Source organism: Capricornis sumatraensis, chromosome 17, assembly GCF_032405125.1.
Source record: "Capricornis sumatraensis isolate serow.1 chromosome 17, serow.2, whole genome shotgun sequence".
NCBI classification, from domain to species: domain Eukaryota; kingdom Metazoa; phylum Chordata; class Mammalia; order Artiodactyla; family Bovidae; genus Capricornis; species Capricornis sumatraensis.
Window position 1 is genome coordinate 12,680,216 of NC_091085.1, and position 27,967 is coordinate 12,708,182.

General features: G+C 35.5%; 1 protein-coding gene across 3 annotated transcripts in view; it reads left to right on the top strand.

The window, feature by feature from the left end:
• Nucleotides 1-27,967, top strand: part of FBXW7 (F-box and WD repeat domain containing 7) — a 153,465-nt gene that overhangs the window by 111,683 nt on the left and 13,815 nt on the right. For 2 of the 3 annotated variants that reach the window (XM_068989593.1, XM_068989595.1), the window contains 3 exons: nucleotides 11,023-11,105; nucleotides 13,944-14,085; nucleotides 25,701-25,835. In XM_068989593.1, coding sequence (XP_068845694.1) covers nucleotides 11,023-11,105; nucleotides 13,944-14,085; nucleotides 25,701-25,835 — 360 coding nt within the window. Of the gene's footprint in view, nucleotides 1-8,345; nucleotides 8,607-11,022; nucleotides 11,106-13,943; nucleotides 14,086-25,700; nucleotides 25,836-27,967 lie in introns of those variants that run through there. The other variant, XM_068989594.1, reaches the window with a different exon arrangement.

Below are 27,967 nucleotides of genomic sequence, written 5' to 3' on the forward strand. Positions count from 1 at the left end.
ATCTTATTAAGCCACTTAGATAACTACTGTGCACATTTTTATATATTTATGTAGACTTTGCCCATCCATACTCATGCCTGAGTGCACAGACACACACACACACTTATATATATATATATATATATGTATTTATGTATACATTTTCAAAAGGATCTTTTTACCATGTGTTTGAATCTCCCATCCCCTGCTTTCTAATAACCCTTCTCTTAGTTCTTACATGATGAACAGTTGCTGTGACTTGAAAATGCTCTATACTGAAATCTACTCTTTACAAGGAGGCTTCAAGTTTAGAGACTGGAGGGGCAGGGCATGGGAAGAAGGGACTGGGAGAGGAACAAGATGAACGAGGTATCTCGTTTTCCAAGTGAGCTGCATTTTTCAATAGTAGAGGCTACATGTTGGTGAGAATCAGTGAGTCAGGTATCCACTTCGGCCCTGAGTTACATTGTTTATTGTCTTTTCATAGAGTTTTTTGGTGAATATAACATCTGTATGTTTAAGAACTTTCTTGTTTCTTTGTTATGCATTTGCCCTCCCCCACCCCCCCATTCAAGAGTATAACCTGCTTTTATGTAGGATTTCTGGTAAGTACCTTTGGAAACAGAAGGACCCCTTCTTAGTCAGTGTTTGTATCTAAAATAAAAAGTCTAAAGTTTTCACACCCACACAGTAAAGTTCTCCTTGTACAGAAAGACATATATTAGCCCTAAAATGAAAGTATGTATCATGGCAGGAAGTACTTTTGAAGAAACCATTACGAGTAAATTAAAGACTATTTTAACTGTAGTATTAAGTGTTTGAATGAGGAGATAATAATACTAAGTAGGCCTTATAAAGACTAGTGACTGCTGGAAGTGTTAGAGATATTGTCAGTACTTCAAGTTAATGATGGTGGCATTTCCACATGTATCATAGGTCCACAGATGATAATTCCCTTCTATCTCTTCAACATCTATCAGACTCAGTCTTTTAAACTTAGAAGCAATACCATATCTATTTAAATGACTATTTAAATGACTTCTCCATTTTCTGACTTCTTAGACTACCCAGTTTGGCACTTGATATTCAAATACTCTTATGAGCTTCTTGACAGTTGGATATTAAATCTCTTAAGGGTGGAGGATTATTGTAATGTTTTTATTTGACTTCAGTAGCACCTTGCAGATCTTGATTATTTCTTAATTGATTGATTCCACTTAACCTAAATCTGTTTCTGTTACTTTTTCCCCAGTTACCATCTTTTTGCCCCCAATTTGCCATGTGTAGCAGAAGCATAGTTATATAGACCTAGATAATCATTCCATGAACTGAATAAATCAAGATTTAGTTGTGGTTAGCATATTTAATTGCTATTTGCAAAATATAGTACTTTTTTCCTTCTTTGGTAATGTCTAATTATTTTACTTCAACTTGAGCCATCACATATATAATGGAAATCAGTTAAAAGTAGTGAACCAGGGACTGGAGTCTGTGGCTCTAAAATAGCTGTATAGCCCTGAACACGACACTTAATTCTCTACCTTACCGTTCTCACCTGTAAATGATAGTTCTTATTGTATAGCATGTTTTGTGCCAGGCACCTCAGTGTCCACACAGTAATACTTAGGTTGGTAAGGTAGATGGTATTACCACCACATGTGCACAAATAAAAGAAAACTAGAACTCATGGTGGTCAAATAACCCCTACCAAGGTCACACTCTAATAATGACAGAGCTGTTGTTTAAACTCAGATTACTCTGATTCCAAAACTTAGGTTCATTCCACAAATGAAGGAGAATTAGATGATCCCAGGCTCCCTTCTAGTTCTGCACTGTATGGCTTCCTGCTATTAATGTTTTTTCGTTGATTCAGTGGATGTAACTTTTTTACTTCTTAGTCTTTATATCTTTTCTCAAAGCTTTTCAGTGAGGACTAATAGCTAATCAAAGAAATCAGTTTCAGAATTTTAAGCAGTTCTTAAAATGAAAGGTTATTTTAATATTAAAATGCAAGATTGATATACCATATCTTTAGGAAACTTTTCTCAAGCCATGTAAATACATTTGAACCTTACAAATAGCAGCAGTAAATATTAAATTAGATAAAGAAAGTAGAGTGAATGTGGTTGTAAGCAACACATGGAAGGAAAATTGATTTCATTCTTTCTCCATGTTGATTAAATTCATTCCTGGGTCATATTTGCTGTTCTGTTTTCCTGGAACCTTTTAAAAATAGTTTCCCATGATATTTTTCTTACTTTATTGAAGGGATGGCTACAAAAAAATTTATAATGAAAATTTGAGAGGAAATTTTGATATGAATTCAAGATGCTTACTGGTAGTTTATTTGGGGTTTAGAACATGAGATTTAAAGACTAATTGCTTTCTAGATAATTCAGGATAAACTTCAGAGTGACTTACAAGTTTGTCAAGTTATTACAGATGTTGCTTGTCTACAAAGGAGTATTGTAGTAGTGTTTTAGTACGCATATTGTCTCTGCTAGCTCTATAACAATATAAAATTGAAAAGAGCAAACAGGCAAAGCTGCCATTTTCATCGTTTTCTTCTGTGGCTGTTGTAAATAGAACTCTTAGCTTGCATTACTGTGTGAGATTCTGTACCTGTGTATATTCACGTATTGGTGGGTGCATACATTTGTGTATATGTTTGTCAGATCAGTAATTTGGCCCAAACCACCCTGCTTATTTAACTTATATGCAGAGTACATCATGACAAACGCTGGGCTGGAAGAAGCACAAGCTGGAATCAAGATTGCCGGAGAAATATCAATAACCTCAGACATGCAGATGACACCACCCTTATGGCAGAAAGTGAAGAGGAACTAAAAAGCCTCTTGATGAAAGTGAAAGAGGAGAGTGAAAAAGTTGGCTTAAAGCTCAACATTCAGAAAACGAAGATCATGGCATCGGGTCTCATCACTTCATGGGAAATAGATGGGGAAATAGTGGAAACAGTGTCAGACTTTATTTTTTTGGGCTCCAAAATCACTGCAAATGGTGATTGCAGCCATGAAATTAAAAGACGCTTACTCCTTGGAAGAAAAGTTATGACCAACCTAGATAGCATATTGAAAAGCAGAGATATTACTTTGCCAGCAAAGGTCCATCTAGTCAAGGCTCTGGTTTTTCCAGTGGTCATGTATGGATGTGAGAGTTGGACTGTGAAGAAAGCTGAGGGCCAAAGAATTGATGCTTTTGAACTGTGGTGTTGGAGAAGACTCTTGAGAATCCCTTGGACTGCAAGGAGATCCAATCAGTCCATCCTAAAGGAGATCAGCTCTGGGTGTTCATTGGAAGGACTGATGCTGAAGCTGAAACTCCAGTACTTTGGCCACCTCATGCAAAGAGTTGACTCATTGGGAAAGACTCTGACGCTGGGAGGGATTGGGAGCAGGAGGAAAAGGGGACGACCCAGGATGAGATGGCTGGATGGCATCACTGACTCGACGGACATGAGTTTGAGTGAACTCCAGGAGTTGATGATGGACGGGGAGGCCTGACATGTTGTGATTCATGGGGTCGCGAAGAATCGGACACAACTGAGTGACTGAACTGAACTGAAGGGATAAAAAAAAAAACCTTTATCTTGAATCTCTATTGTAATTTATTTGTCAGATCCTCAGGGGCTGCATTTTTATAAAGAAAGTTATAAATATTTTAAACTTCAGGGAAAAGGAAAAAAATTAAGTACCACTTGTACAATTGTAATTATGTTAAAAAAATTTGAACATAATTTGAGCTATGATACTTTGATTTACATTTTGATTATGGAGGTTAAGATTTTATATATAAGCATCCCCTCACTTCCCAACAAGTGTTACTTTAAACCAAGTTGTTATATATTACAGTATATAGTGTTTGGGATATTTTTTAATGTAGTAGTATTTTAATACATGCTTCCTTGGAGGTAATTTCAAACTAAATCTGGTCACCTTGTTACATATTTACATATTCTCAAAAAATTTTTGGAACTAACCCTATTCTCTATCTTAAATTGACCATAAATTCAATGGAGAGGAAAATAAGTTCTTTAAATAATGTGTTATCCTGTGCCTGACACACAGTAGGTGTAAATGCTTAGTGAATGAATAAATGTGAAGATAGCTTATTGATCAGTACTGCCACCTGCTTGTATTGGGGAAAATATAGGTACTAAGCATACACCCTATTTTAATAGATAATATACCTGTGATAGAACAGGGTTATTAACTTCCCAATATCAATTGTGAATGTTTTAATAGGAACTTGTACCCCAGAAACCTAATGATAGTGGGTTAGTGAGATTTCCAAAGTTGCTTTCAACCTCAACATGCTTGGCATTCCTTTCTTTGATGTTTAAATCCCAAACTCTCTCTAACCTAAATTCTGTGCTTGGGCAAGACGGCTAACTGTGGTAGGTGGTATATTCCTAATGTAACATCAGAGTAAAGAATGTTGTCATAATAGTAATAAAGAAAATCACTGATATATCTATATAAATATATTATCCTACTATTATAAAATGAAAAGGAAACTTTAAATTTTGGCAAAGTAATGCAAAGTACCAATAGTATTTATAGTATCCTCGACTAATTATAACAGTTGGACTTTTTAGCACTAAGTATAATTTAGTATTAGGTATATATATATATGCTTTAGAAAATTTTTATTCTAATGGTTTGCTTAAATGGCCGTTTATTCAGAATTATTATATATTTGTTTTGTATCATCTTTGTACTATGTCTTAGAAAACTGTGAACCTTCAAATAGTAGGGGAGAGAGAAGTATGAAAATAATTACAATGAGGTATGATAAAAGTGCAATGGAAGAAGGTATTTTAAATGAAAATAATGAACTCTGAGAGTCAAGGTGAGGAAAAGTAATCAATTAACTACTCTTTCCTCTGTTGACACCCTGTGTATAGATACGTTTTTCTCTGAAGATACATGATACTGTGAAGACTGTTTTGCTGTCTGTGTTTTTCATACTGTTTACCCGTAGGTCAGTTTTTGTTTCTGCCGATAACCAACCGCAACTTGCCCTTTTGAAAACTTAGTCATCGCCACCAATTGCTTAGAAAGAGCCATTTCTCTTGCAGTGGCTCAGAGGTTAATCATTCTTCTACCACTGTTTCCCCAGAGGCTTATACTCTGGAGCAGTACATTTTCGTATCTTTATGCTGGTTTTTACTGCTTTCATGCACTCCTCATACACCTAGTTCAGTGGGTCTGTGTTGAGATGAGCACTGGTTCTGAATTAGCATATAGGCTGTAATCCAGGGCTTCATTGTCAGTCATTCCCCTTGCTAATAGACTTTCAGTAAGGTTTATAACTTGTCAGTCAGCACAAGAAAAAATATTTTATGGAATGGGGAATTTATTGCTTAGCTGATATTATATGAAGATTTGGTTTATTGTAGTGAAAAATAATTATTGACTACTTTGAGATATTCTAAAAATGTGGGTGACAAACACAAATATTTTCTGGCTTTTTCACTTACTAGTTAATTTCACTTATTAAACTAGTATTACTAAAAAATCTCTGGATAAAGTTTTAAGCTTTTGTATTTTAGCCAAAATCTCAGAAATAGGAATTTGAGAATGATTTCATTTGCTTTGTTCATAAATAGATTTTGTTGAAAATAATGTAATAGATCACAATTTTCATTACTAGTACTTAAGTGAATGTGTGCTTAGCCACTTCAGTCATGTCTGAGGCTTTGTGACCCTTTGGATACTGTAGCCTACCAGGCTCTGTTCATGGGATTCTCCAGGCAGGAATACTGGAGTGGATTGCTATGCCCTCCTCCGGAATCTTCCTGACCCAGGGGTCGAATCTGTATCTTCTGAATCTCCTCCATTGTAGACAGATTCTTTACCCATTGAGCCACCTGGGGAGCCCTGTTAAGAATATTGAAAACCATTCATTTTTATTCTGTTAATTTGAAATCTAGTTGAAGACTTGATTGACTAGCTTTTGCTTGACAAATTCTTTCTTCATAGTTCAAATCAGCATTGTAAACAAGATATTAGGGAGAATTGTTTAAATATTTGGAAATGTTAAGTCTTCATGAGTACTTACAAATATTTAATTCTCACCTAAAGGATAAACAAACTAATAAAAATCATTTCCAAATGGGAACCATGGTAGATAGATGGTTGGGAGGGTAGATAGATGGTTGGGAGTTTTGGAAAGTCTTTTCAGTGTTTAATTTTGTATTTCATTTTTATTTTTGAGCTATATAAGTATCTTGCCCATTCAAAAATTTAAAAAGTGAATCTACATACCTACATATAAACATACATTTGTGGGAATCAGGTTTTCCTGTAACTTCATAGCCATACATAGGAGTCATAAAACCAGAAGCATTCCATTGAATAAACAAAGTTAAGATGTTTTCTTCTTTAACTATCCAAGATTTTGAGACAGTGTTCCTGGTTTATTAAAGTTGGTCTGTGTTCTCAGTTGAGTAGACTTTATTTGAAAGGGTTAGTTCAACTAGAGATAGGACATGATTTTAACTGTAGTCAAGGAGTACACTGTTACATGACTGAGAGATAGCCTCTTTGTCCTCTGACAGGCTTTCAGAGGACATTTCAGGTGTTCCTTTTACAGTTAATTCCTTCAGATAGCCCAGAACGGGGAGAGGTTCTTTTTCTTTTTCAAATCCTGAGTGCTCTGAAGCTTTAAAAAGAAAAAAAAAGGTTTATGGGTCCATTCTTAATAGTTGGAATTTTTTTTGACAAGAGTAACATTTCTTTTTTAAAAGGAAGTTTCCTTTGAAGTAAGTTGTTTATTTAGAAGACCAACTTTTGTTGAGTACATGTACATATTGTTTCTGAGGGTAAGAATTAGTTTAAGAGCCAGTAAGGAGATTAAAAAAATAATAATATGTAGAATATAACTTCAAGAGAAGACCCAAGATATATATTTCCATAAAATTTTAGGTTATCTATGTTTTAAAGACAAAGACCTTATGCTGACTTAATTTCCTTTTTTTCTGACTTAGTGTCTCAGTTAAAAAGGTAAACATTTATTTTAAAAATGATACTACTTTATGCATCATTTAGAATCATTTTTCTAACAAAAGTCATTTATAACCATAGCAGAAAGTATTAAAATGTAAGTCATGTTATTTCCTTTTTCCTGAAGAAACTTTCTAAGTGCTTAAATAACTATAGGGACACAGTTTACTTGTAATAAAGAACGTTAATGGGGAGGGTAGGAGTTAATTAACTAGACCCTTAATAATGGGCCTTTCTAGTCCAAAGAATCTCATAATTGCCTCCGAAGCTAGTTTTGTAGCAAGTTGCAAGATGAAATATCTAGACTTGTGTAGCAGTCATTCTAAGAAAAATGTTGCCTTCAGGCAAACTTTGATGCCTTTATTATTATATAAAATACGTTTTTAATGACAAGCAGTATACACTGTGAAGATAAGTTTGGAAGTGGAAGTCCAGTGCCTCCTATTTACTCAAAATTAAATGAACACGTAATTATAAGACTCTCCATTGAGCACAGTTTTTGTTCTCTTTGGAGAAATAGAACCTTTCAGCCAGACTTTATATACTTAGTTTGTTAATCATAGAAAGATACTCTCAGGATTACTAAGGACTGACAGTGTATGGTAATTTTTTTTAAGACTGTGTTTTAAGTGAATGAGATGGAAAAGCATAGGGAATATTTATATTAAATATTAATATAAGAAATATGCAGGTTGAAATATAACTTATTACATAATTTCTGCAAATGCTGCTATGTTCCAAACTGGTTCACCTTTCTGTAAATCGCCCTCAAAGACTCTCTCATTCTTCCCTCTGCAACTGCCCATCTTGGACTGTACAAACTACTTGATAAATCTGATCAGCCTATGCCAGGACTGCGATAGGGCAGCAGTTAGTGAACATAGACTGCTTGGCTTCTGTTGGGAGGACCAGATGAAAATATATTCCATTTTCAAAATGTTTCTGAAAGGATTCATTTGCGGAAATGATGCTTGCCATTTAAAACTTCAAATATGCAGGTTTTACAAAATGTAGAAATAACCTCCTGAAAGTTTGAAAGGGGAGAGGGGGGCTGTGGCGTGGGGGCGGTCTCCTTGACTGCCCACCTCCTCCCTCTGTTCAGCGTGCTGTGTGCTTACGGGTTCCCTGGAGCGGATCACCATATAATTGATGTGCAGTCTGCATTGCTGAATCCTGGACTGCACCATTCTGTGTTCAAGGGAAGATGTAATCTGATCCCTCTGCTGCTGAGGGAGGAATCTCTCCAGTCCAGGCTTTGACAGGGCAGAGTCTCCTCCAATAATCTTCTCGGTTCTCTCTCATTATTCCCTCGAGTTCTCCTCAGTCAAGCTGCATGTATGTATGTGTGTCCCGAGAAGCGGCTTGATACTGAGCTGCATTCGCCTCTACTGTGGAGTTTTGCTGCCGGTTCTGCTCCCTAATCTTCCTTTTCTGACGTGCCTGAGCATGTCCACATTAGAATCTGTGACATACCTACCTGAAAAAGGTTTATATTGTCAGAGACTGCCAAGCAGCCGGACACACGGGGGCACAGAATCACTGAAGGGGAAAAATCCAGAAAATATGGGTTTCTACGGCACACTAAAAATGATTTTTTACAAAGTAAGTAAGCTGTTTTCTTCCTGTGTTGTATGATTGTGTGTGTGTGTGTGTGTACGCCTGCCTGAGAAGGAAAATCTGTATCATCAGAGATGGCTGCAGTATCCTCTAATTTTGGTGGGTGGCTGGATGTCTGGTATTCTGTTTTATATCATGAATGTAAGCAAATAATGGAAAGACAACGTGAGCTGAAAAAAGCTTTACATTTAAAATAAAATGAGTATTTTAATCTTGAGAATTTTTCCTCAAAAAATATATTCGTACTTTAGAAACGTGGCTCTGTTAAATGCTGACCTGGAAATACGCTACCCTTAGTTAGCTTTCAGTGAACCTTTTTGCCTTTAATTTTCCTATGCCTTGTATATAGGGTGGGTTTTTTTTCCCCTTTAGTTGCCTCTCTTAAAGTGTAGAATCACTAGAACATTAGGGATTTATTTTTAGAGAGATTTTACTGACTTTCTGCATCCCTTCAAAATTGCAGAATTCATTTTTGGTTCTAAAGTCAGTATTTTTAGTAAACAATATAATAAAAAAAGACATAGTCATACAGAAAGTGCTTTATTTTATCAAATATTCTAAATTTGAAAATCGTTTCCCAGTGGTTCCCTTGAAATGAATTTCGGGCATTTTTATTCACTGAAGGATTTCTAAGATGGAAATAAAGTTTGCCTTTAGTGGCAAATGGCATTTGGACCAATGTATTTACAAGATATCCCAGAAGTTCTGAAAGCCAGTATTCCTAACTTAATTACGATGAATATCAAAATTTATCAACATAATCTTAAAAATGAGGATCCATAGAAGTTATAAAAATAGATTTTTAAGGTAATCTGTACTGACCTTCCTGATGAATAAATTTTTGTGTATGTGTGTATGTCTATAATTTATACACGTGTAAACACGTGGCTACCCTATGTATTGAAGCATTTATTTTTGCTTTTTATTAAAATTCTTTGGGGAAAGAAAACAGTGGGTTTTGAGAGGAGTCACTTTAGAACAATGTTATAAGTACAGAAACTTCTGAAGGGTTGAAATAAGACCAGTTCCATTTCTTTCAGTCGGTATTTTCGTGAACTAAGGTATAAATTGTGGATGAGCTTGTCATACCCTCATGTCTTGCCTCTAACATTGTAAAATAATCCCTGTGTTCTAGAAGACTTTCTTCGTGATGATAAAAACACAGTTTTTATTATCTAGAATATGATTCAAAAAGATTTTTAGAGACTTATTGGTTCTTTTTAGTATTTATAGTGTAGCATACTGTGTTATGATGTTCCCATGTGAAGCAGTAGGTAAGAAAATAAGGCTACTGCAAAGCAGGGGTTTTCACCTTATTATAAAATTGAGGATAACTTTCTATCACTCTGGAGATTCCCCTCTTCCCATCATTTTCAGTAGTATAGTAATTAATTAGCAAGCACAAATCTTAGAAGGATTACTAAAATATAAGTTGTTCAAGCTCATCAGATCTTATTTTATATAGTTTTATAACATATCTATAGTAAGATGACCTCCATTAACCAACAGTAAAATATAAAAAGTAGATATGTCAATATTGATGACAAAATGTAATTCTGAATATATTTACAGTATTACATATCTATGTAGCATTATGAAATACTTCAAAACTACAGATGTTGGATATACCTTACAAAGATGCATAACTCATTCTTTTAAAATCTTTCTGTTTTTCTTGTTGGTTTTCAAGTTAGACTATTTTGTCCTGAGTATCTATAATACATAGTCAGCAGAGCTGTATATTCTGTGTGAATGTCAACGGATGGTTTTTTCCTACCTTTACTGTATTACCTCTAGATTTCCCTCTGATTATGGATTGACTTTTTGTACTGTCCTCATTGCCCACAGTCATTTTTTATGCCTTATCATAATTACTTTTCAAGAGCATTCTATTTACATTATTCTCTTTCCCCTTTTGTAATAATGTGTTTTAAGTCACTGACTGTTACTTCCATTCTAATTTTGAAATTAAATATGTCTTTTAAAGGAGAATGAAAATCACTAAGAACAGCATGTTGAATATGGTTCTTTTCTGTGTGGGTTAACTTGACATATTCCCATGTATTGGTCCGTAAACCAGCAAATGTGAAAGGTGTATTACTCTCAAGGAATATGTACGATGGGTTTCAATTTTTAAATCACCATACCCTATTCTGCACAAATATTAGGGGGAGAAATTCACTTCTCCAGTCTCGTAAAGAGTAAAACAAAGTAGAAATAATAGAAGAAACTATGAAACATTTATTTTCTATATGAATTAGCTATGCCTAATTAATATTGCAGACATATGAAAATTTAAGGGTTTTTTTTTTTTTTTAGTATTACTGATGCTAACATTAAGATTTAATAATTGGACAGGTGATTATTTTTTTTAACATATCTCATTTGTTTTACCTTATAGATGAAAAGAAAGTTGGACCATGGTTCTGAGGTCCGCTCTTTTTCTTTGGGAAAGAAACCATGCAAAGTCTCAGAATATACAAGGTAATATTAAGTATAATTTGATTCTCTCCCCATTCTCATGTTTCTTTAAAAGAGCTGATGATTCTGAACGGCTTTCATTCACTTTATTCTCATAGAGTTATAATGTCACTAGTGCTGTTGACTGTTTAGCACATTTTGCCATCACTGAAAATTGGGAAACATACATTTTAAATAAGGAGAAGAAGGACTACCACTGTGGGTATACATTTTGTTACTAATACATTGAAGTAAGACACACGCAGAAGTTCTCTTATCAACAAAAGTTTTAAATTATAATTTTGAAGGAATTCTAAAAAGTAAGTCCTGATATATGGATATGAGCAAATGTATCTTGTTTCTATAGCAACAGCTGTTCGAGGGTAGATAGTTATATATGGCTAACTGAAGATACATTTAGTAGCAGTGAAGTAGACCTCACAATTACTAACTAAATCTTATTTCATGAGATTACTATGTTAGAAACCGCCCTTTATTCGCTTTGTAAGCCTTATGTTTTAACACATACATTTCTACACCAGTAGAATAGTTTCCATAACAACTCAATACAATTGTAGTCTTGTTTCCTGCACCATTCCATCATTTTTGGATTTTGCATCAGTATAAAACTTTTCCCTCTCTCACACTAATTAGGCTAACTTAAGCACAGTATCTATTACCCAGCCAATTAAAAATGGCTTTGGATGTCATTTGGAATGCAGTGTTTTAAAATTTAAATGACAAAAGCATCTTAAGGGCTTTTTATGAGTCTTGTTGGCATATTTGTCACTTCAAATGATTGATTGAAAATTAGATATAGAAACCGTAAGAACTTCGTGATGGTGACATTTCTTTTTTTTCCCCCTCAACATTTTTATTTAGAGTTATTCTTTAAAATGCAATAAAACTAACATTACTCAGACTTGTGATTAAACATTGTTACAGATTGCATCTCTTTTCTTCCAGGGAACAGTTTATACTTTTATTTCATTCAGTTCTGGAAAATATTCCTTTCAGATGCCTTTTGTTGAAATTTAGAAATCATGATAATTAGAATAGTTTTATATACCAAAAATGCAAAAATGATACAGAAGAGAACAATAAGGCTATTTCTTGCTTATTCAGAAGATGCTTTTTGTTGTGATTTTCCCTTGTTAACTGTCCCCCTCTCTTGCTTATGCTTTGCCTTCTGACAATTTCACTGTGTTCTGGCACTTTCACCAGAGGGTATGGAGTGATAGGTGAAACTGTTCACTTCATTTTTGCTTTTTTCTACTGGTCTTGGTAAACTGTTTCTTGGATGAGAATGCTGAGTTTAATGTTTAAGCTATTTTTTTAGTGTATAGATTTCAGTCAACCATATAATTTTGGTCTTCTATTAATAAGACTAATACCAGGGCAGAAGTATTAAATGGTTCAGTTGTTTTCAAGGCCATTTATAAATGAATGCTGAATATTTACCATAGAACACGTTTTAGTAAAGTTTTTCTTCCGTCTCTTACTTTTTTCTATTAAGAAAGTACTTGCATAGGAGAAAGTTTTATTTTTAACCTTTTAACACAGTCTTACTAAAGAAAACCAGACAGCATATTGATTGCCATGTCTTTTTAGAGACTTGGTCAGTATATATTTGATGTTCTTTAATTCTGTTGAAAGATTTTCTAATAATAAAATGAGACTGATTTTTTATTATTTTTATTAGAAAATTTAAGTTATAATCACATTCTATTTCATTTCAGAGGAGAAAATAGAGCTTACCTTTAAAATTTGATAGAAGAAAAAATAGATTTAATTGTTTTATGTTAGAGACCATCTTAGATGAATAATGTTAAAAGATTTAAAAGTGGTAGATATGAAGTTTTTGTATTTTTCTGGTGACTGAGATGCATTTTTAAGCAAAATAATGAGATATGCTAGATAGAAAAGAATTGAGATTACTTCATTAGTAATTTTTCAGACCTTAATACTTAACTATTAGGATATAATTTATATGTTGTTTGGATTTTAAACACTGTACTGTCTTAGCTCAATAAACTGAAGATTACTTTGCAAATGTAATTTTGTTAACTGAATCTTTCTGCTCCTTTTTTCCACACGTCTCTAAAACAGAGTATTTACTTATTTTATTAGTTGTCAGAATTAATTGAATTTCAGATTTGTGGGTGTGTGTGTGTGTGTTTACTGTCTCAGAATTTAAATTATTGGATAAAAATATTTTGATGATCTCATTTCACTTAATTTTGCTTATAATATGTTCTCACTACCTACCTGTTTGAGTAAATACATTTCTAATCAAGGCTCACTCTTATCAAATGCTATCTAGACTAAGCTTAATAATAACAATAGAAAATTAGAGAAGAATAGACAAATATAAATAATTTAGAAGGCATCAGGGGCAAACTTAAGGAATAATGTGACCAGTGAAATGTCTAAAGCCTTTGAACGTACTACTACTTATGATATTTTAAAGCATTAATAAGTCTTACATACCTTTTTATGAAAGAAATTTAAACTTTTGTTTAATAATGTTCCTAAAGACCAGTCATAAGACAAGTGGAACCTGAATCTTCTAAGAAAGTATTTTAACATTATTGGTATGTTATCAACAACTTGCAGTTTTGCCATAGAGATTCTGCCACTTGGTTGCAATTAGCTGTGCTGGGATAAAAACAGCTGGTTATGTAGGAGGGAGGAAACTTACCTAAGAATAGCAGAATAAGTTTTGTGTATCCTTGCTTTCTGGGAATAAGCAAGTAAAAATAATAATCTGATGTTTGAAATATACCATATCATCTCATTCTTATTAGAGCGCATAATTCTTAATAAATATCTGTCTTTGCTTCCACCCTTGTATTTGTGCAGTACCACTGGGCTTGTACCGTGTTCAGCAACACCAACGACTTTTGGAGACCTGAGAGCAGCCAATGGTCAAGGGCAACAACGACGCCGAATCACATCTGTGCAACCACCGACAGGCCTCCAGGAATGGCTGAAGATGTTTCAGGTGACATGTCTGAGCACAGTGCTTGAAATGCTTCACTTAGTTGCTGTGACAGTAAGGGATTGTTCAGCCATGAAAAGGAACATGCTACGCCATGGATGAGCCCTCAAAACCATGTGCTAAGTGAAGGGGGTCAGACACAAAAAGCCACATAATGTGTGATTATGTGAAATCTCTAGAACAGACAAATCCATGGCAGACAGAAGGTAGACTAGTTAGTGATCGCTAGGTGACGTTTGGAGGGTAGACTGCCAGTGGGTACTGGGCTTCTTTCAGGGGTGATGCAAGTGATCTGGAATTGGACAGTGGTGATGGCTACACAACACGACGGATGTGTTGGGAGCTATTGAAGTATACATTGAAATGGTGAATTTTATGTTTGTGAAGTATATCTCAATTAAAAAATGCTATTAAATACAGGGGAACTCAACTTTAAATTTTAACTGTATTAATCAAGAGGGTCCAATGTTTATTTTGTGTAAAGTGTCCATTTGCACTGTTCATTGCTTTTTAGATAATAAGGTATTTCTTTTTCTCTTTTATGTTTGGATTTCTGGTGTTAGTGAATGTACTTGTTTTCTAAACTGCATGGTTTGGAAGTTAAGCGTTTAGGAGTATTAGTCACTGGTAGTAACATCCATCACCATTACCCTCATAGCCTCCAAGAGTTGATGCAACTTTTTTCCATAGATGCCATGCTTGTATGTAGCTTATTGTGCCCAGAATTCTGATTACTATATTTTACTAGCATATAAAGTTTGGGAAAGTTTACCAGGAAGATTGGTTACAACCAAACCTTGAATCTTAGGAATTTTTTATCTCATGATAGTGATATTAATTTATCTCTTCTTCTAGTGAGATAATGCATAGAAATCAAGTATTTAGCAAAGTAGTTGGCATGGATTAAACATTCTTTGTAAATAGTAAATAATATAAAGTATGTAAAGTGAAGGCATCTCTGATTATAGCCACCATACTAGTGTAAATTAATATATTTCCTTACGTCTGACTGTTCGATTGATGATATTTTCTGAATCCTAGGGGAATAATGGTTGAAAAAAAAGATACTTAATGGATTTTGTTTATTTCTGATTTTTAAGTGCCCATTTATATAGATCCCAATATTTTAAATACTTGAGCAAATACTAAATGTCCCAGTTTTTTTCTTCTGTAGCTGGAAAACGTACTTGAAGCAATGTTTCTTTAAAATGGATTTCTAAAATTGTTTTCTACTCTTCAGGTAATTTCAGAGAAACTAGAATAACCTTTTTTTAATTCCAGTTGATAACTGAAAGGTTAGAGCAGCACTTCTCAACAGGGGGCAAATTTTCCCGTGGTTGAAACATTTTTAGCTGTTCCAACTCCGAGGTTGGGGTGCAGGACACGGCTGGCATCTGATGGGTGGAGTCAGTGTGAAGGACAGCCACCCTCAACACAGAGTAATCTAGCCCAGAATAGCAGCTATTGAACTTGAGAATCTATGGCTTCGAGGCATGAAAGTTGCACTTTACAGTTATGATGTTATGAACCACTACAATTACAAAGCTTTTTGTTTTGTTTTCATAGTCATTTGTTAATTAAACTTACCTTTCATAAGAATTATTCTCTCCCCTCATCTAAGTTCTTTTACCTTAGGTTCATGATTTATTTTATTTTATTTTAATCTTTTCCTAAACATGCCCTCAGAATTCTAAATTTTTGGTCTCATTCTTTTAAAAAGAGGTGTATCCCCCCCCCCCACCCCCGCCACCATTAGAGGTGAAAAAGAACTCAGACAGTTATAACGCCTGAAAGAAATGCTTTAACGGTTGTATCATCTCTGATTGAGCCAAGGAGACAGGCACATGAGTGTGCATTGTCATGCTTACACACACATACAGTGTGAGCAGCACAGCACTTGAGAACATGAAGTGTTCATGTAGTTTTTATAGGAGAGTGCCAACGTGATGGGGAGTTACGCTATCAGTAGTAGTCCTGTCATCAGTGCAGACACCTCCGAAATACGTGTTTTATATGCAGATCTTACCAGAAGGCAGTCTAGACTGTAACTTACTTTGTATGTAGTATGGGCCTTTTTTCCCACCAGTGTTTCAGAGAGTTCCAGAATATTCTTTGCTAGCTATTTAGTTTTTACCAATTTTAAGAGAACACTCTGAAATGCTGATCTATAGTAGGGAGCTTTTGTGCCCTATTTTGCATTGAGGGTGTTCTAGGGAATCCTTTGTTCAGTGTTTGCTTATTTAGCTCACTTACGCTTTTCTTAATGAAATGTCCTCATGGTACCGTGTACTGTATTAGGTCATCAGATCTGAGATACCATAGATTATTAGATGCATCTCAACTTCAGAAATGTTAATTGTAAATTAAAAAAAAAATTGTTTAGAATGAATGATATTTAGTAAACTAACATACAGAATTATCCGGAAGGCTTAATACTATATTTTTTTCACATAACTATTCTGTAGCAAAAAAATTTACTAGCGACAGAAGGTCAGCTAGATAGATAGATCAAGACCTTAATCCTTAATCTGCCTGACACACCCATGGCCTCATTGTGGTGCCTCATGCCCTTTATTTTCAGGGCTGGTGCCAGAGTAACTAGGAATGAATCACTTGCCTAAAGGCTTGCGATGCTTTAATGCTTAACTTGGAGAGAGATAATTTCATAGTAAAGTGGGGGAGTCATGAGTTGACCTATGTAGTATAGTTGAGGGATAATTAAACTGGCTTGATTTCTACAGATGTGCTGTGGGGCGTTTAATGATGCCTTTTCCGTGGCATAACAAGCAAAATGGGAGAACTTGTCCCCTTACTGTTCTGCTATTGCTCCTAAGACAGTGATACAGCATTGTTTTGGTCCAGCTCCATCTATTCTGACAAAGTATTCTGTTCTCAATTTATAAATTGAATAAGAACAAATGATACACCATTTTAGATAAAAGGAAATTGAAACAGAATGCCACTCTAAAATAGAAGTGCCAATTAGAAACAAAACTAAAAAAGTCCAAAAATTTTGTACTGTTTGAATTTTCAGTTGCCGTTGATTCTTTTTTTTTTTTGGCAACACCAGATTGATGCTTTCAGATTATTAATTTGGGAGCAGAGGATTGGTCATTGTTTTGTTTTGTTTACGTCATTTGAGTGTTAATATATAGTTTTTCAGTTGCAGATGTTAGACTAGGTAAAGGTATATTAACATTCTCTGAAAGTGATATTCAGAAGTATCCTGATATAATGAGAAGCACTTTGACTTAGAAGGAGAAGCTTTTAGTACCAATTCTGGCTTTGCCTCATAATAACTGGGTAATTTCATTGATATTATGTAACCACTCTTGCCATTGTTCTTATCCTCCGTGAAAAAGATACAACACTAAAAAGTTGTCAAAAGAGAGAAAACGTGTAAATGTGCTTAAAGCTATACTTGAAAATACAGTAGAAACTCAATAAAAGAAGTATCCTTTGTGAGCCTCAGTTTTCTCAGATCTAAGAAGAGGCTGTTAACACTAGCTTCATACAAATGTCATCAGATTAACAGTATCAACATTATTTTAATCAAAGCCTATTTGTATTGTATTAAAACTATGATGTACTTTGAAAATACCTGTTACACTCCTTAATATATTTTCAATAATAAAACAGAAAATACTTCTGTGTTTTGAAATTAAAAGTGGAGTAAAAACTACTCTTTGGAGGACTTAGGTTTTATGGTAACACTTAGAAATTGTACATGTTTTCTAACTTATATGGATCTCTTTTATTTGGTAATCAACAAAATATTAAAACAGATAGTGCCAGAAGTAAATGAATACAGAACTGCTTTGCTGTTGTATCTGAAACAGTCCGATCAAGAAGCCCTGTTAGGTGAGAAAGAGTGGAAGAAGGTCATGTACGTAGCCAGAGAGGACTAAGGGAAAATGTTTCTGTCTAGCATCTTGAAGACTTCTATGTAAAAGTAGAATCAGACTGATTATTGATTTCTTCAGCAAACAAAACCTGGATTATATTCTTTGAGTTGGATTTTGATGTAAATTTGAATTTAACAATTAGAACTGACCCAGAGAAGAATGGAGATACTAAGTATTCTAGTCATGAAACTGTTCAAACAGACTAGATAACCATCTTCTGGAGGTACTAGAGAAATGAGTTCTTCAGCATATGAAACTCAGGTGCTGGACTGCCTGAAGGCATAGAATGTGTGTATCTGAATGAGGTGCTGCCAAGGGTCATCCCCACTGATCACCACTGCTCGCTTGTGAATCATCCGCACCACTACTGGAGGGCTGGTTATTTAAAGCATAACATGCTCCCAGCCCCACCATGACCACCTCTTTGGTGGTGGATTGGAGGGCTCCCTGATTCTTGCACCACTCAGCCAGCACCTGGGAACCACTGGTCTGGCCAAGCCCCTCATTATACACAAGGTGGGGTCTCTGAGACGCAGACTGATTAAGGGGCTTCCGTGCACTTCTACAGTGAGTTTGCTAGTGAAACTAAGCCCCTGATTACAGTTCAGGGCTCCTTCTACTCTTCTCTACTACTTTCAGGCACTCTCTAATTACCTGAAATCAAACAATACTTTCATGGGGAATTTTCAAGTCTGCATTTTAATTTTGTACACAAATTAAATTCTGTTTATCTTGATCCTTTCTGAATTTGGAATGTTTTTCCTATCCCCTTCAATATGCTCCCACTAATTTTGCCATGTGAGACCAAAGGAAAATGCTTTTTCCTTTATAAGAACCACTACTTTTCAGAAATTAATTAATTATGAGACTCTCCAACACTTTTTCAGATAAAGAAACTAAGGCCTACAGAAGTAAATTCAGTTCAGTTCGGTCGCTCAGTCATGTCCAACTCTTTGCAACTACCCTGCAGCATGCCAGGCCTCCCTGTCCACCACCAACTCCCGGAGTCCACCCAAACTCATGTACATTGAGTCAGTGATGCCATCCAACCATCTCATCCTCTGTCGTCCCCTTCTCCTCCTGCCCTCAGTCTTTCCCAGCGTCAGGGTCTTTTCAAATGAGTCAGCTCTTTGTATCAAGTGGCCAGAGTATTGGAGTTTCAGCTTCAGCATCAGTCCTTTCAATGAATATTCAGGACTGATTTCCTTTAGGATTGACACGTTGGATCTCCTTGTAGTCCAAGGGACTCTCAAGAGTCTTCTCCAACACCACAATTCAAAAGCATCAATTCTTTGGCGCTCAGCTTTCTTTATAGTCCAACTCTCACATCCACACGACTACTGGAAGAACCATAGCTTTGACTAGAAGGACCTTTGTTGGCAAAGTAACATCTCTGCTTTTTAATATGCTGTCTAGGTTGGTCATAACTTTCCTTCCAAGAAGTAAGCGTCTTATAATTTCATGGCTGCAGTCACCATCTGCAGTGATTTTGGAGCCCCCAAAATAAAGTCTGTCACTGTTTCCCATCTATTTACCATGGAGTGATGGGACCGGATGCCATGATCTTTGTTTTTTTAATGTTGAATTTTAAGCCAACTTTTTCACGCTCCTCTTTCACTTTCATCAAGAGGCTCTTTAGTTCTTTGCTTTCTGGCATAAGTGTGATATCATCTGCATATCTGAGGTTATTGATATTTCTCCCTGCAATCTTGATTCCAGCTTGTGCTTCATCCAGCCCAGCATTTCTCATGATTTATTATGCATATAAATTAAATAAGCAGGGTGACAATATACAGCCTTGATTTACTCCTTTCCTGATTTGGAACCAGTCTGTTGTTCTATGTCCAGTTCTAACTGTTGCTTCTTGACCTGCATAAAGATTTCTCAGGAGGCAAGGTCAGGTGGTCTGGTATTCCCATCTCTTGAAGAATTTCCACAGTTTGTTGTGGTCCACACAGTCAAAGGCTTTGATGTAGTCAGTAAAGCAGAAGCTGATGTTTTCTGGAACTCGCTTGCTTTTTCAATGATCCAGCGGATGTTGGCAATTTGATCTCTGGTTCTTCTGCCTCTTCTAAATCCAGCTTGAACATCTGGAAGTTCACAGTTCACATACTGTAGAAGCCTGGCTTGGAGAATTTTGAGCATTGCTTTGCTAGCATGTGAGATGAGTGCAATTGTGCGGTAGTTTGAATATCCTTGGGCATTGTTCTTCTTTGGGATTGGAATGAAAGCTGACCTTTTCCAGTCCTGTGGCCACTGCTGAGTGTTTCAAATTTGCTAGCATATTGAGTGCAGCACTTTCACAGCATCATCTTTTAGGATTTGAAGTAGTTCAATTGGAATTCCATCACCTCCACTAGCTTTGTTTGTAGTGACATTTCCTAAGGCTCACTTGACTTTGCATTTCAGGATGTCTGGCTCTAGGTGAGTGATCACACCATCATGATTATCTGGGTCGTGAAGATCTTTTTCGTACAGTTCTTCTGTGTATTCTTGCCACCTCTTCTTCATATCTTCTGCTTCTGTTAGGGCCATACCATTTCTGTCCTTTATCGAGCCCATCTTTGCATGAAATGTTCCCTTGGCATCTCTAATTTTCTTGAAGAGATCTCTAGTCTTTCCCATTCTGTTGTTTTCCTCTGTTTCTTTGCATTGATCACTGATGAAGGCTTTTTTATCTCTCCTTGCTATTCTTTGGAACTCTGCATTCAGATGGGTATATCTTTACTTTTCTCCTTTACCTTTTGCTTCTCTTCTTTTCACAGCTATTTGTAAAGTCTCCTCAGACAACCGTTTTGCTTTTTTGCATATCTTTTCCTTGGGAATGGTCTTGATCCCTGCCTCCTATACAATGTCATGAACCTCCATCCAGAGTTCTTCAGGTATTCTGTCTATCAGATCTAATTCCTTGAATCTATTTGTCACTTCCACTGTATAATCATAACGGGTTTGGTTTAGGTCATACCTGAATGGTCTAGCAGTTTTCCCTACTTTCTTCAATTTGAGTGTGAATTTGGCAATAAGGAGTTCATGATCTGAGCCACAGTCACCTCCTGGTCTTGTTTTTGCTGACTGTATAGAGCTCTCCATCTTTGGCTGCAAAGAATATAATCAATCTGATTTCGGTGTTGACCATCTGGTGATGTCAGTGTATAGAGTCTTCTCTTGTGTTGTTGGAAGAGGGTGTTTGCTATGACCAGTGAGTTCTCTTGGCAAAGCTTTAGCAGAAGTACCTTATAACCTAATTCAGTTCAGTCAGTTCAGTTGCTCGATCATATCTGACTCTTTGCAACCCCATGGACTGCAGCATGCAAGGCCTCCCTGTCCATCACCAACTCCCGGAGTTCACTCAAATTTATGTCCATTGAGTCGATGATGCCACCCAACCATCTCATCCTCTGTTGTCCCCTTCTCCTCCTGCCTTCAGTCTTTCCCAGCATCACGGTCTTTTCCAATAGTCAGCTCTTCGCATCAGGTGGCCAAAATATTGGAGTTTCAGCTTCAACATCAGTCCTTCCAGTGAACACTCAGCACTGATCTCCTTTAGGATGGACTAGTTGTATCTCCTTGTTATCCAAGGGACTCTCAAGAGTCTTCTCTAATACAAGTTTGAAAGCATCAGTTCTTTGGCGCTCAGCTATCTTTATCATCCCTCTCTCACATACATCCATAGGTGACTATTGGAAAAATCATAGCCTTAACTAGATGGACCTTTGTTGGCAAAATAATGTCTCTGCTTTTTAATATGCAGTCTAGATTGGTCATAACTTTCCTTCCAAGGAGTAAGGATCTTTTAATTTAATGGCTGCAGTCACCATTTGCAATGATTTTGGAGCCCCAAAAATTAGTCAGCCACTGTTTCCACTATTTCCCCATCTATTTGCCATGAAGTGATGTGACTGGATGCCTAATTAGTGGCAATATCTTCTCCAAAATGACAGTTTCCTGATCCCCAATATCGTATTTTTTCCTCTAGACCTCGTTAAAGATCCATGTGGGTTGTTATTTTTTTTAATATATTCATTAACTGCAAAGTTCTAATCCTTCCCTTGCTGGTAAACCACATATGTGTCAAAATTGGGAACCAATATTGGAAGCAGACTAAGCAAGCAAGTCCCAGTGATACAATCCAGTATACAGAATAGAAACTCTCTGTGGAAAGAGTTTTGAGATAGCATTGGTGCAGTATTTCCTGACTCTTTGGGGATTCATTCATTTATTCAACAAATATTTACAGAATAACTGTCAGGTGCTAGGCCCTAATTTGAATTTGGGATACAATAATGAACAAAATAAAAACTCTCTTCTGAAAAATTTTAGTCAGGAAAGGGAGGGGCTTTCGAAATGGTTTGCAATTTTTGAAAACTGCACAGAGAAGGTGTTAGAGAAGGAATTGGGGAGGTAAAGCATGTGGGTGCCTAGGGAAAGAAGAGTCTAGGAATCAGAGGAAAAGGCTCTGAAGCAGGGCATGCTGGGTGTGTTTGAGGCACAGAAAGAGGATCTCTGGCTAAGGCAGAGTACACGTGGGAAAGAAAGAGGAAAGTAGAGCCTCGTGGACCAGCCTGAGGACTTTGGTTTTTACTGTGAGTGAAGTGGGAGGGCTTCAAGCAGAAGAGTGAGTTGACTTTCAGCACTGTCACTCCAGCTGTTCTGCGGAGAATAAAACTAGGAGGGCAAAACAGGAATAACCGAGGTGAGAGACAGTAGTAGCTTAGACCATTGTAGTAATAGTCAGATTCTGGGTATATTTTGCATTTTATGACCGTAGAATAAACTGGTGGATCAGAGCTCTGATGGTGAGAGTGAGGGAGTTGAGGATGACTCCAGAGTTTTGGGCCAAGCTAATTTAATAACAACATTTTACTGAAATGGGGAGGATTGTGGTCTTGCATATTTGAAGAGCAAGATCATGGATATAGTTTCTATTACATACCCAAGAATATATGTTGAATAAGCAATTTTATATACAGGTCTGGAATTCAGGGAAGAAACACAGGCTGGAGAGAGGAAATCTAGGGCCTGTGTAGTCCAGACCTTTGTTGGAACTGTCTAAGAGATGTGACTTAAGTAATTGGAAGGTTGAATATGTATGTTCCTTGAAAACAGTCTCATTTATTTGTAGCTTACAGCTTATGTTACTAATTCTTTGTTAGTAGTATACATTTCAGTAAAATGTTATAAAGTAACATCTGCTGAATGTATATGTAATTCAAATTGAAATATAATTTAAATTTTATATAACTTATCAAATATTTTAAAATAAAAAAATATTGTTTTAAGTCTTAGAAGCATTTTGCTATATGGGCATTATTTTCATCATGGCCTTTGCCTTAAATATATATTTAAGATTGTGGCACAGTTTCTAACATTTACCTAAGATCTGAATTAGTTATTTATCTTCTAATCTAGCTTTTTTCATTGTATACTTCTGCCCCTAAAATCCTTGGGGGGGGAAAAAAAATATATATATATATATATATATTTTTTTTTTCCCCCTGTCAGAGGCTTCCCTGGTGGCTCAGTGGTAAAGAACTTTGCAGGAGATGAGTATTCAATCCCTGAGTCGGGAAGATCCCCTCTAGAAGGAATGGCAACCCACTCCAGTATTCTTGCCTAGAAAATTACATGGACAGAAGAGCCTGGCGGGCTACAGTCCATGGGGGCGCAGAGACTGGGACACAACTGAGCATGCACATAGGCACACAGCACTTATATACCAGGCGTTGATACCGCTTTTCTATTCCTTTTTTACAAACAGTAAATAATACATTAACTGAAAAAAAGAAAAATATTAAACATGCATAGTATATTAACAAGTCAGCAGTTATCTATTACCCAAAAAGGGCATGTTTTTATACTAGTGTCCATGAATCCTAATCATGTAGATAGAGAAGAACAGCATATTAGAAGAACCGACCACTTCCTGTGAGGAATGTACATCAATAACTCAGAGTTTGTAGTACTGTTACTAAGTCACGGATGAGTGGCAATTGATCAGCATAAGTTTTGTCAAAGAGGTAAATTTTGAGCCAGGATTTGAAGCTGTGTGAGGAAAACAGAGTGAAATAAACTTCAGATTAACTACTTTTAACTGGTCAAATGAAGAAAGAAAATAAAAGTCACTCAGTTGTGTCTGACTCTTTGTGACCCCTAGACTATACAGTTCATGGAATTCTCCAGGCCAGAATACTGGAGTGGGTAGCCTTTCCCTTCTCCAGGGCATCTTCCCAACCCAGGGATCGAACCCAGGTCTCCCACGTTACAGGGGGATTCATTACCAGCTGAACCACCAGGGAAGCCCTTTAATTGGTCATGTATGTGCATATACACATATATGGATATTTTTAATTTCTATGTATAAATTTTCACCCTAACCAAAAGGGAAATACAGTGAGTACTCAAGGAGAATGTTCTGGGTATGTGTGTCAAGGTAAAGGAAAAAATACAGCCTATTAGAGCCTCTGCTTCCTCATATTTGAAGGTAAAAATGGAGATACTCCCCAGAGTTTTTATGATTAGGCGAGATAATGTTTGTGACATTATTATGTAGTAGTGCTGTGGAAGTACTGCTGAAGGGTTTGCTAGTTATTACTTTAGCCTACACTTTAAGATAGAAGAGATAGGATTCATTGCAGATTCTGAAGGGGTAAGTATTTTAAGAAATACTTTAAAAAGGCGTTCAGTGACCTCAGAATATCTCAGTTTTCAACTGTTGTCTATCTCATGTATGACAATATCCACGTTCCTAGTTTGAGCAAAAAATGGAATGTCAAAATCCAGATTTTTCTAGCTCCAGACCTTACATATTGTTCTCTCTTCTCCCATTTCCAAATGGACATAATAATTCATAAAGGTACTATATCAACTTGCTCAAGGATGTTTTTTCATCTAAGTGTTTCAGAGTTACTTAAATGTTTTCTTTGACTTTTGTGCGTGAGAGCCCTGACGTTTTAAATGATTCACATGTCTGTCTGGTTTTTCCTTTTAAGAATCATGGCATTTCTGGGCAGGTGTTCCTCACTAAGGGGAAAGAAAAAGCAACCCCCTTAGTATAGTTTAATGGAGCTCATATTTTTGAGGTATAATTGTTTTTGTTTTTCCATGATATATACTTTATTTCTTATTCTCTTTTATTTTAACCTTTCTTCATATTCTGATTTTACTGTTAAGTCAGCTGCCATTTACTGTTGTTTGCTGTTTTTTATTTGAAATTATTTTCACATAGCAAATCAAAGCCCTTTTAATTTGTGGAAAATATGTGTCAAATGGGCACTCTAGCCAGTTATTCATTTTTCTCTAGTCGATGCTGCCAGTCTGCTCTCAGATGAGTGCGTTACTAAAACCATGAAGTTTTATGGTGCCCACTGGAAAGGAAGGGAAGAAAGGAAAATCATCTCTCAAAATTCTCTCTTTACTCAATAGTCCAAACCGATGTTTCTGAATAAAATTTTGATTTCTCAACCAGTATCTTGGTGGTAGATGAACATATCAAAATTATAATAATATGCAAAAATATTTTTCTGTCAAGCTCAAAGCTTTTACAAAATAAAGATAGCTAGTAAATTTGAAGAGGCTCAGTGATTATCACTTCAGTGTCTTCTTTTGTAAGTAGCCACTTTTTATATTGTGTGTATAGATGTTGATTTTCCTTTATGAGTTTATAATTTGAGATATTTATTTAAGTAATAAAAATTTCTAATTCCTCTTTGATAGAGCTGGAGTGGACCAGAGAAATTGCTTGCTTTAGATGAGCTTATTGATAGTTGTGAACCAACCCAGGTAAAACATATGATGCAAGTGATAGAACCCCAGTTTCAACGAGACTTCATTTCCTTGCTCCCTAAAGAGGTAAGGATTATCAATTATCTTCTTCATTGGTGCTATTTGAAAATATAAATCAACAGCTACCCTCTTTAGATGTTGTTGTGCTAATTACAGTATTCAGTATTGTCAGTTTAACACTTAATTAGTGTTAAAGGGGGCTGTAAATGATAAGCTGCCATAGTTTAGCATAATTTTCAGATTAAAGTATACTTACGGAGTAAGTATCTTCTCTCCACCACTGGAGGAAGTCATACATGAGACCAAGCTATTGAGTTTCATTAATTTGATTGTTCCTTTACCAAGATTTTTTTCTCAGCTGATTTGAAGTCCAACCTTTAATTGTCTTGGTGTATTCATTACATTAGTAGATTTTTTTAAAATTCTGATTTTATTAAAACAGCAGTATTTTTTCTTATTTTGTTGCTTGTTTATCCTAAGTCCCTTTAAGACTAATAGTTTCATAATTCTGTTGGATTGTACTTCTCTGTGAGTTACATTATGTGATTGTTTTGAAGTATATAAAATTTCACATGTGTATCTTCTGTTATTCATCTCCCTTTTCACCCCATCACACACACGCAAAATCACAGATTTCCCATTCCAATTACATTTCTTAGAGCATTTCTTTCAGAAGTACTTACACCTATTTGTTTTAATGTCTTTGTGTAACATAAAGCATCTTTGTTTCTTTATCATAGACTATGATCGTATGTGTACCCCTGACTACATAAAGAAGGCATCGTTTAGATGCAGTTCCTTCGTTGAAGTTGTAGGCATCATAGTTTCATTTTTGTCAGCAAACAGAAATAACATTAATCAATGCGACCAAGATTTATATTTTCACAAAATTTTTATATAGATCAGCTTTATAAATCAGCCAAGAAGACAATATAAAATACCATTTATGTTCATATGAATACAAAGGCAAACAGTCCTGAAACTTCAAATTTGAAGAGAAAGGAAGTTGATTTCTTTTTCAGATAACCATTCTACATATCCTAAGGGTATTAAAGATAGTCGTGATGATAATTTCACATTGGATATTTATAAAATTGGTTTCATCATAGTTAATGGATGAAATTATGTATAACTCCAGGAAAAATCAAAGTGGAAAAAAACCCATCATTTTCCTGAAATGTTGCTACTTTGGAGTGATTTTTTTAAATGACATTGTTCCAGAAAAAAATTTGTATTCTTGCTGGCTCATTCTAAAACTGAACCCTTTGGATAGATTTGGCTTATGAAAGTGACATATGCTCTCTTTACTTCCAGAAGGGTACTAATAATAGGAAACTGTTTATATGTATTTGACCAAAAGTGAGTTTATTCACCTTTGATATGTTTTTCATAGTTTTCCTTGATAATCCTCCGTATTTTAGAAGGTAGCATTTTTGTTAATATAGACTTCTGTCTGAGTCTAGTTTGTCCTCTTCTCTCTAAAGATTGTGAGCTTTTTGCTTTATTTGGATTTCCATAGTAGTTTCGTAACACACACAAAAAATGTGATTTATAAAGATTGCTATGAATCTAAGAAGTATAATTTATTGATAACCATGGCAATAAAGATTTTCTTGGATTGTGTTCCTTTGAAGATTGCCTGAGGGCAAAGAAGTGTTGCTAGACACGGAGAATGAGTGAGCCTGGCTTAGCATGACACTTGTCTCCCTCTGCCCTCATTAACTTATTTCTTGTTGAAGTGTGGTTGAATTACATTGTTGTGATGATTACTGTTATACAGAAAACTGACTCAGTTAAACATACATATACATTATTTTTCATATTATTTTCCATTAGGGCTTATCACTGAATGTTGAGTATAATTTTAACTGCTAAAAAAAACACTTTCTATTTTAAAAAATGCTTTATTTTATATGTAAAGAAATAATGGTATAGATCTAAAGTCATCAAAGAAACTAACATCTTATTGGAGACTAAGTACTATTATTATTTAATGATCATAATGTCAGGAAGTGAACTTATAATAATTTTTTATAATTCCTTTCAACAGATCTCAAAGTCCTTTACCAACACTTACTTACTCCTCTCAAAAACCTTGACAAAATATCTCACTAGTCTCACATGGGAGACTTGTGATAAAGACCATTATCCTTAGTTTGTAAGGAAATGCCAAAAAGAGCATAATGGTAGCAGTTGAT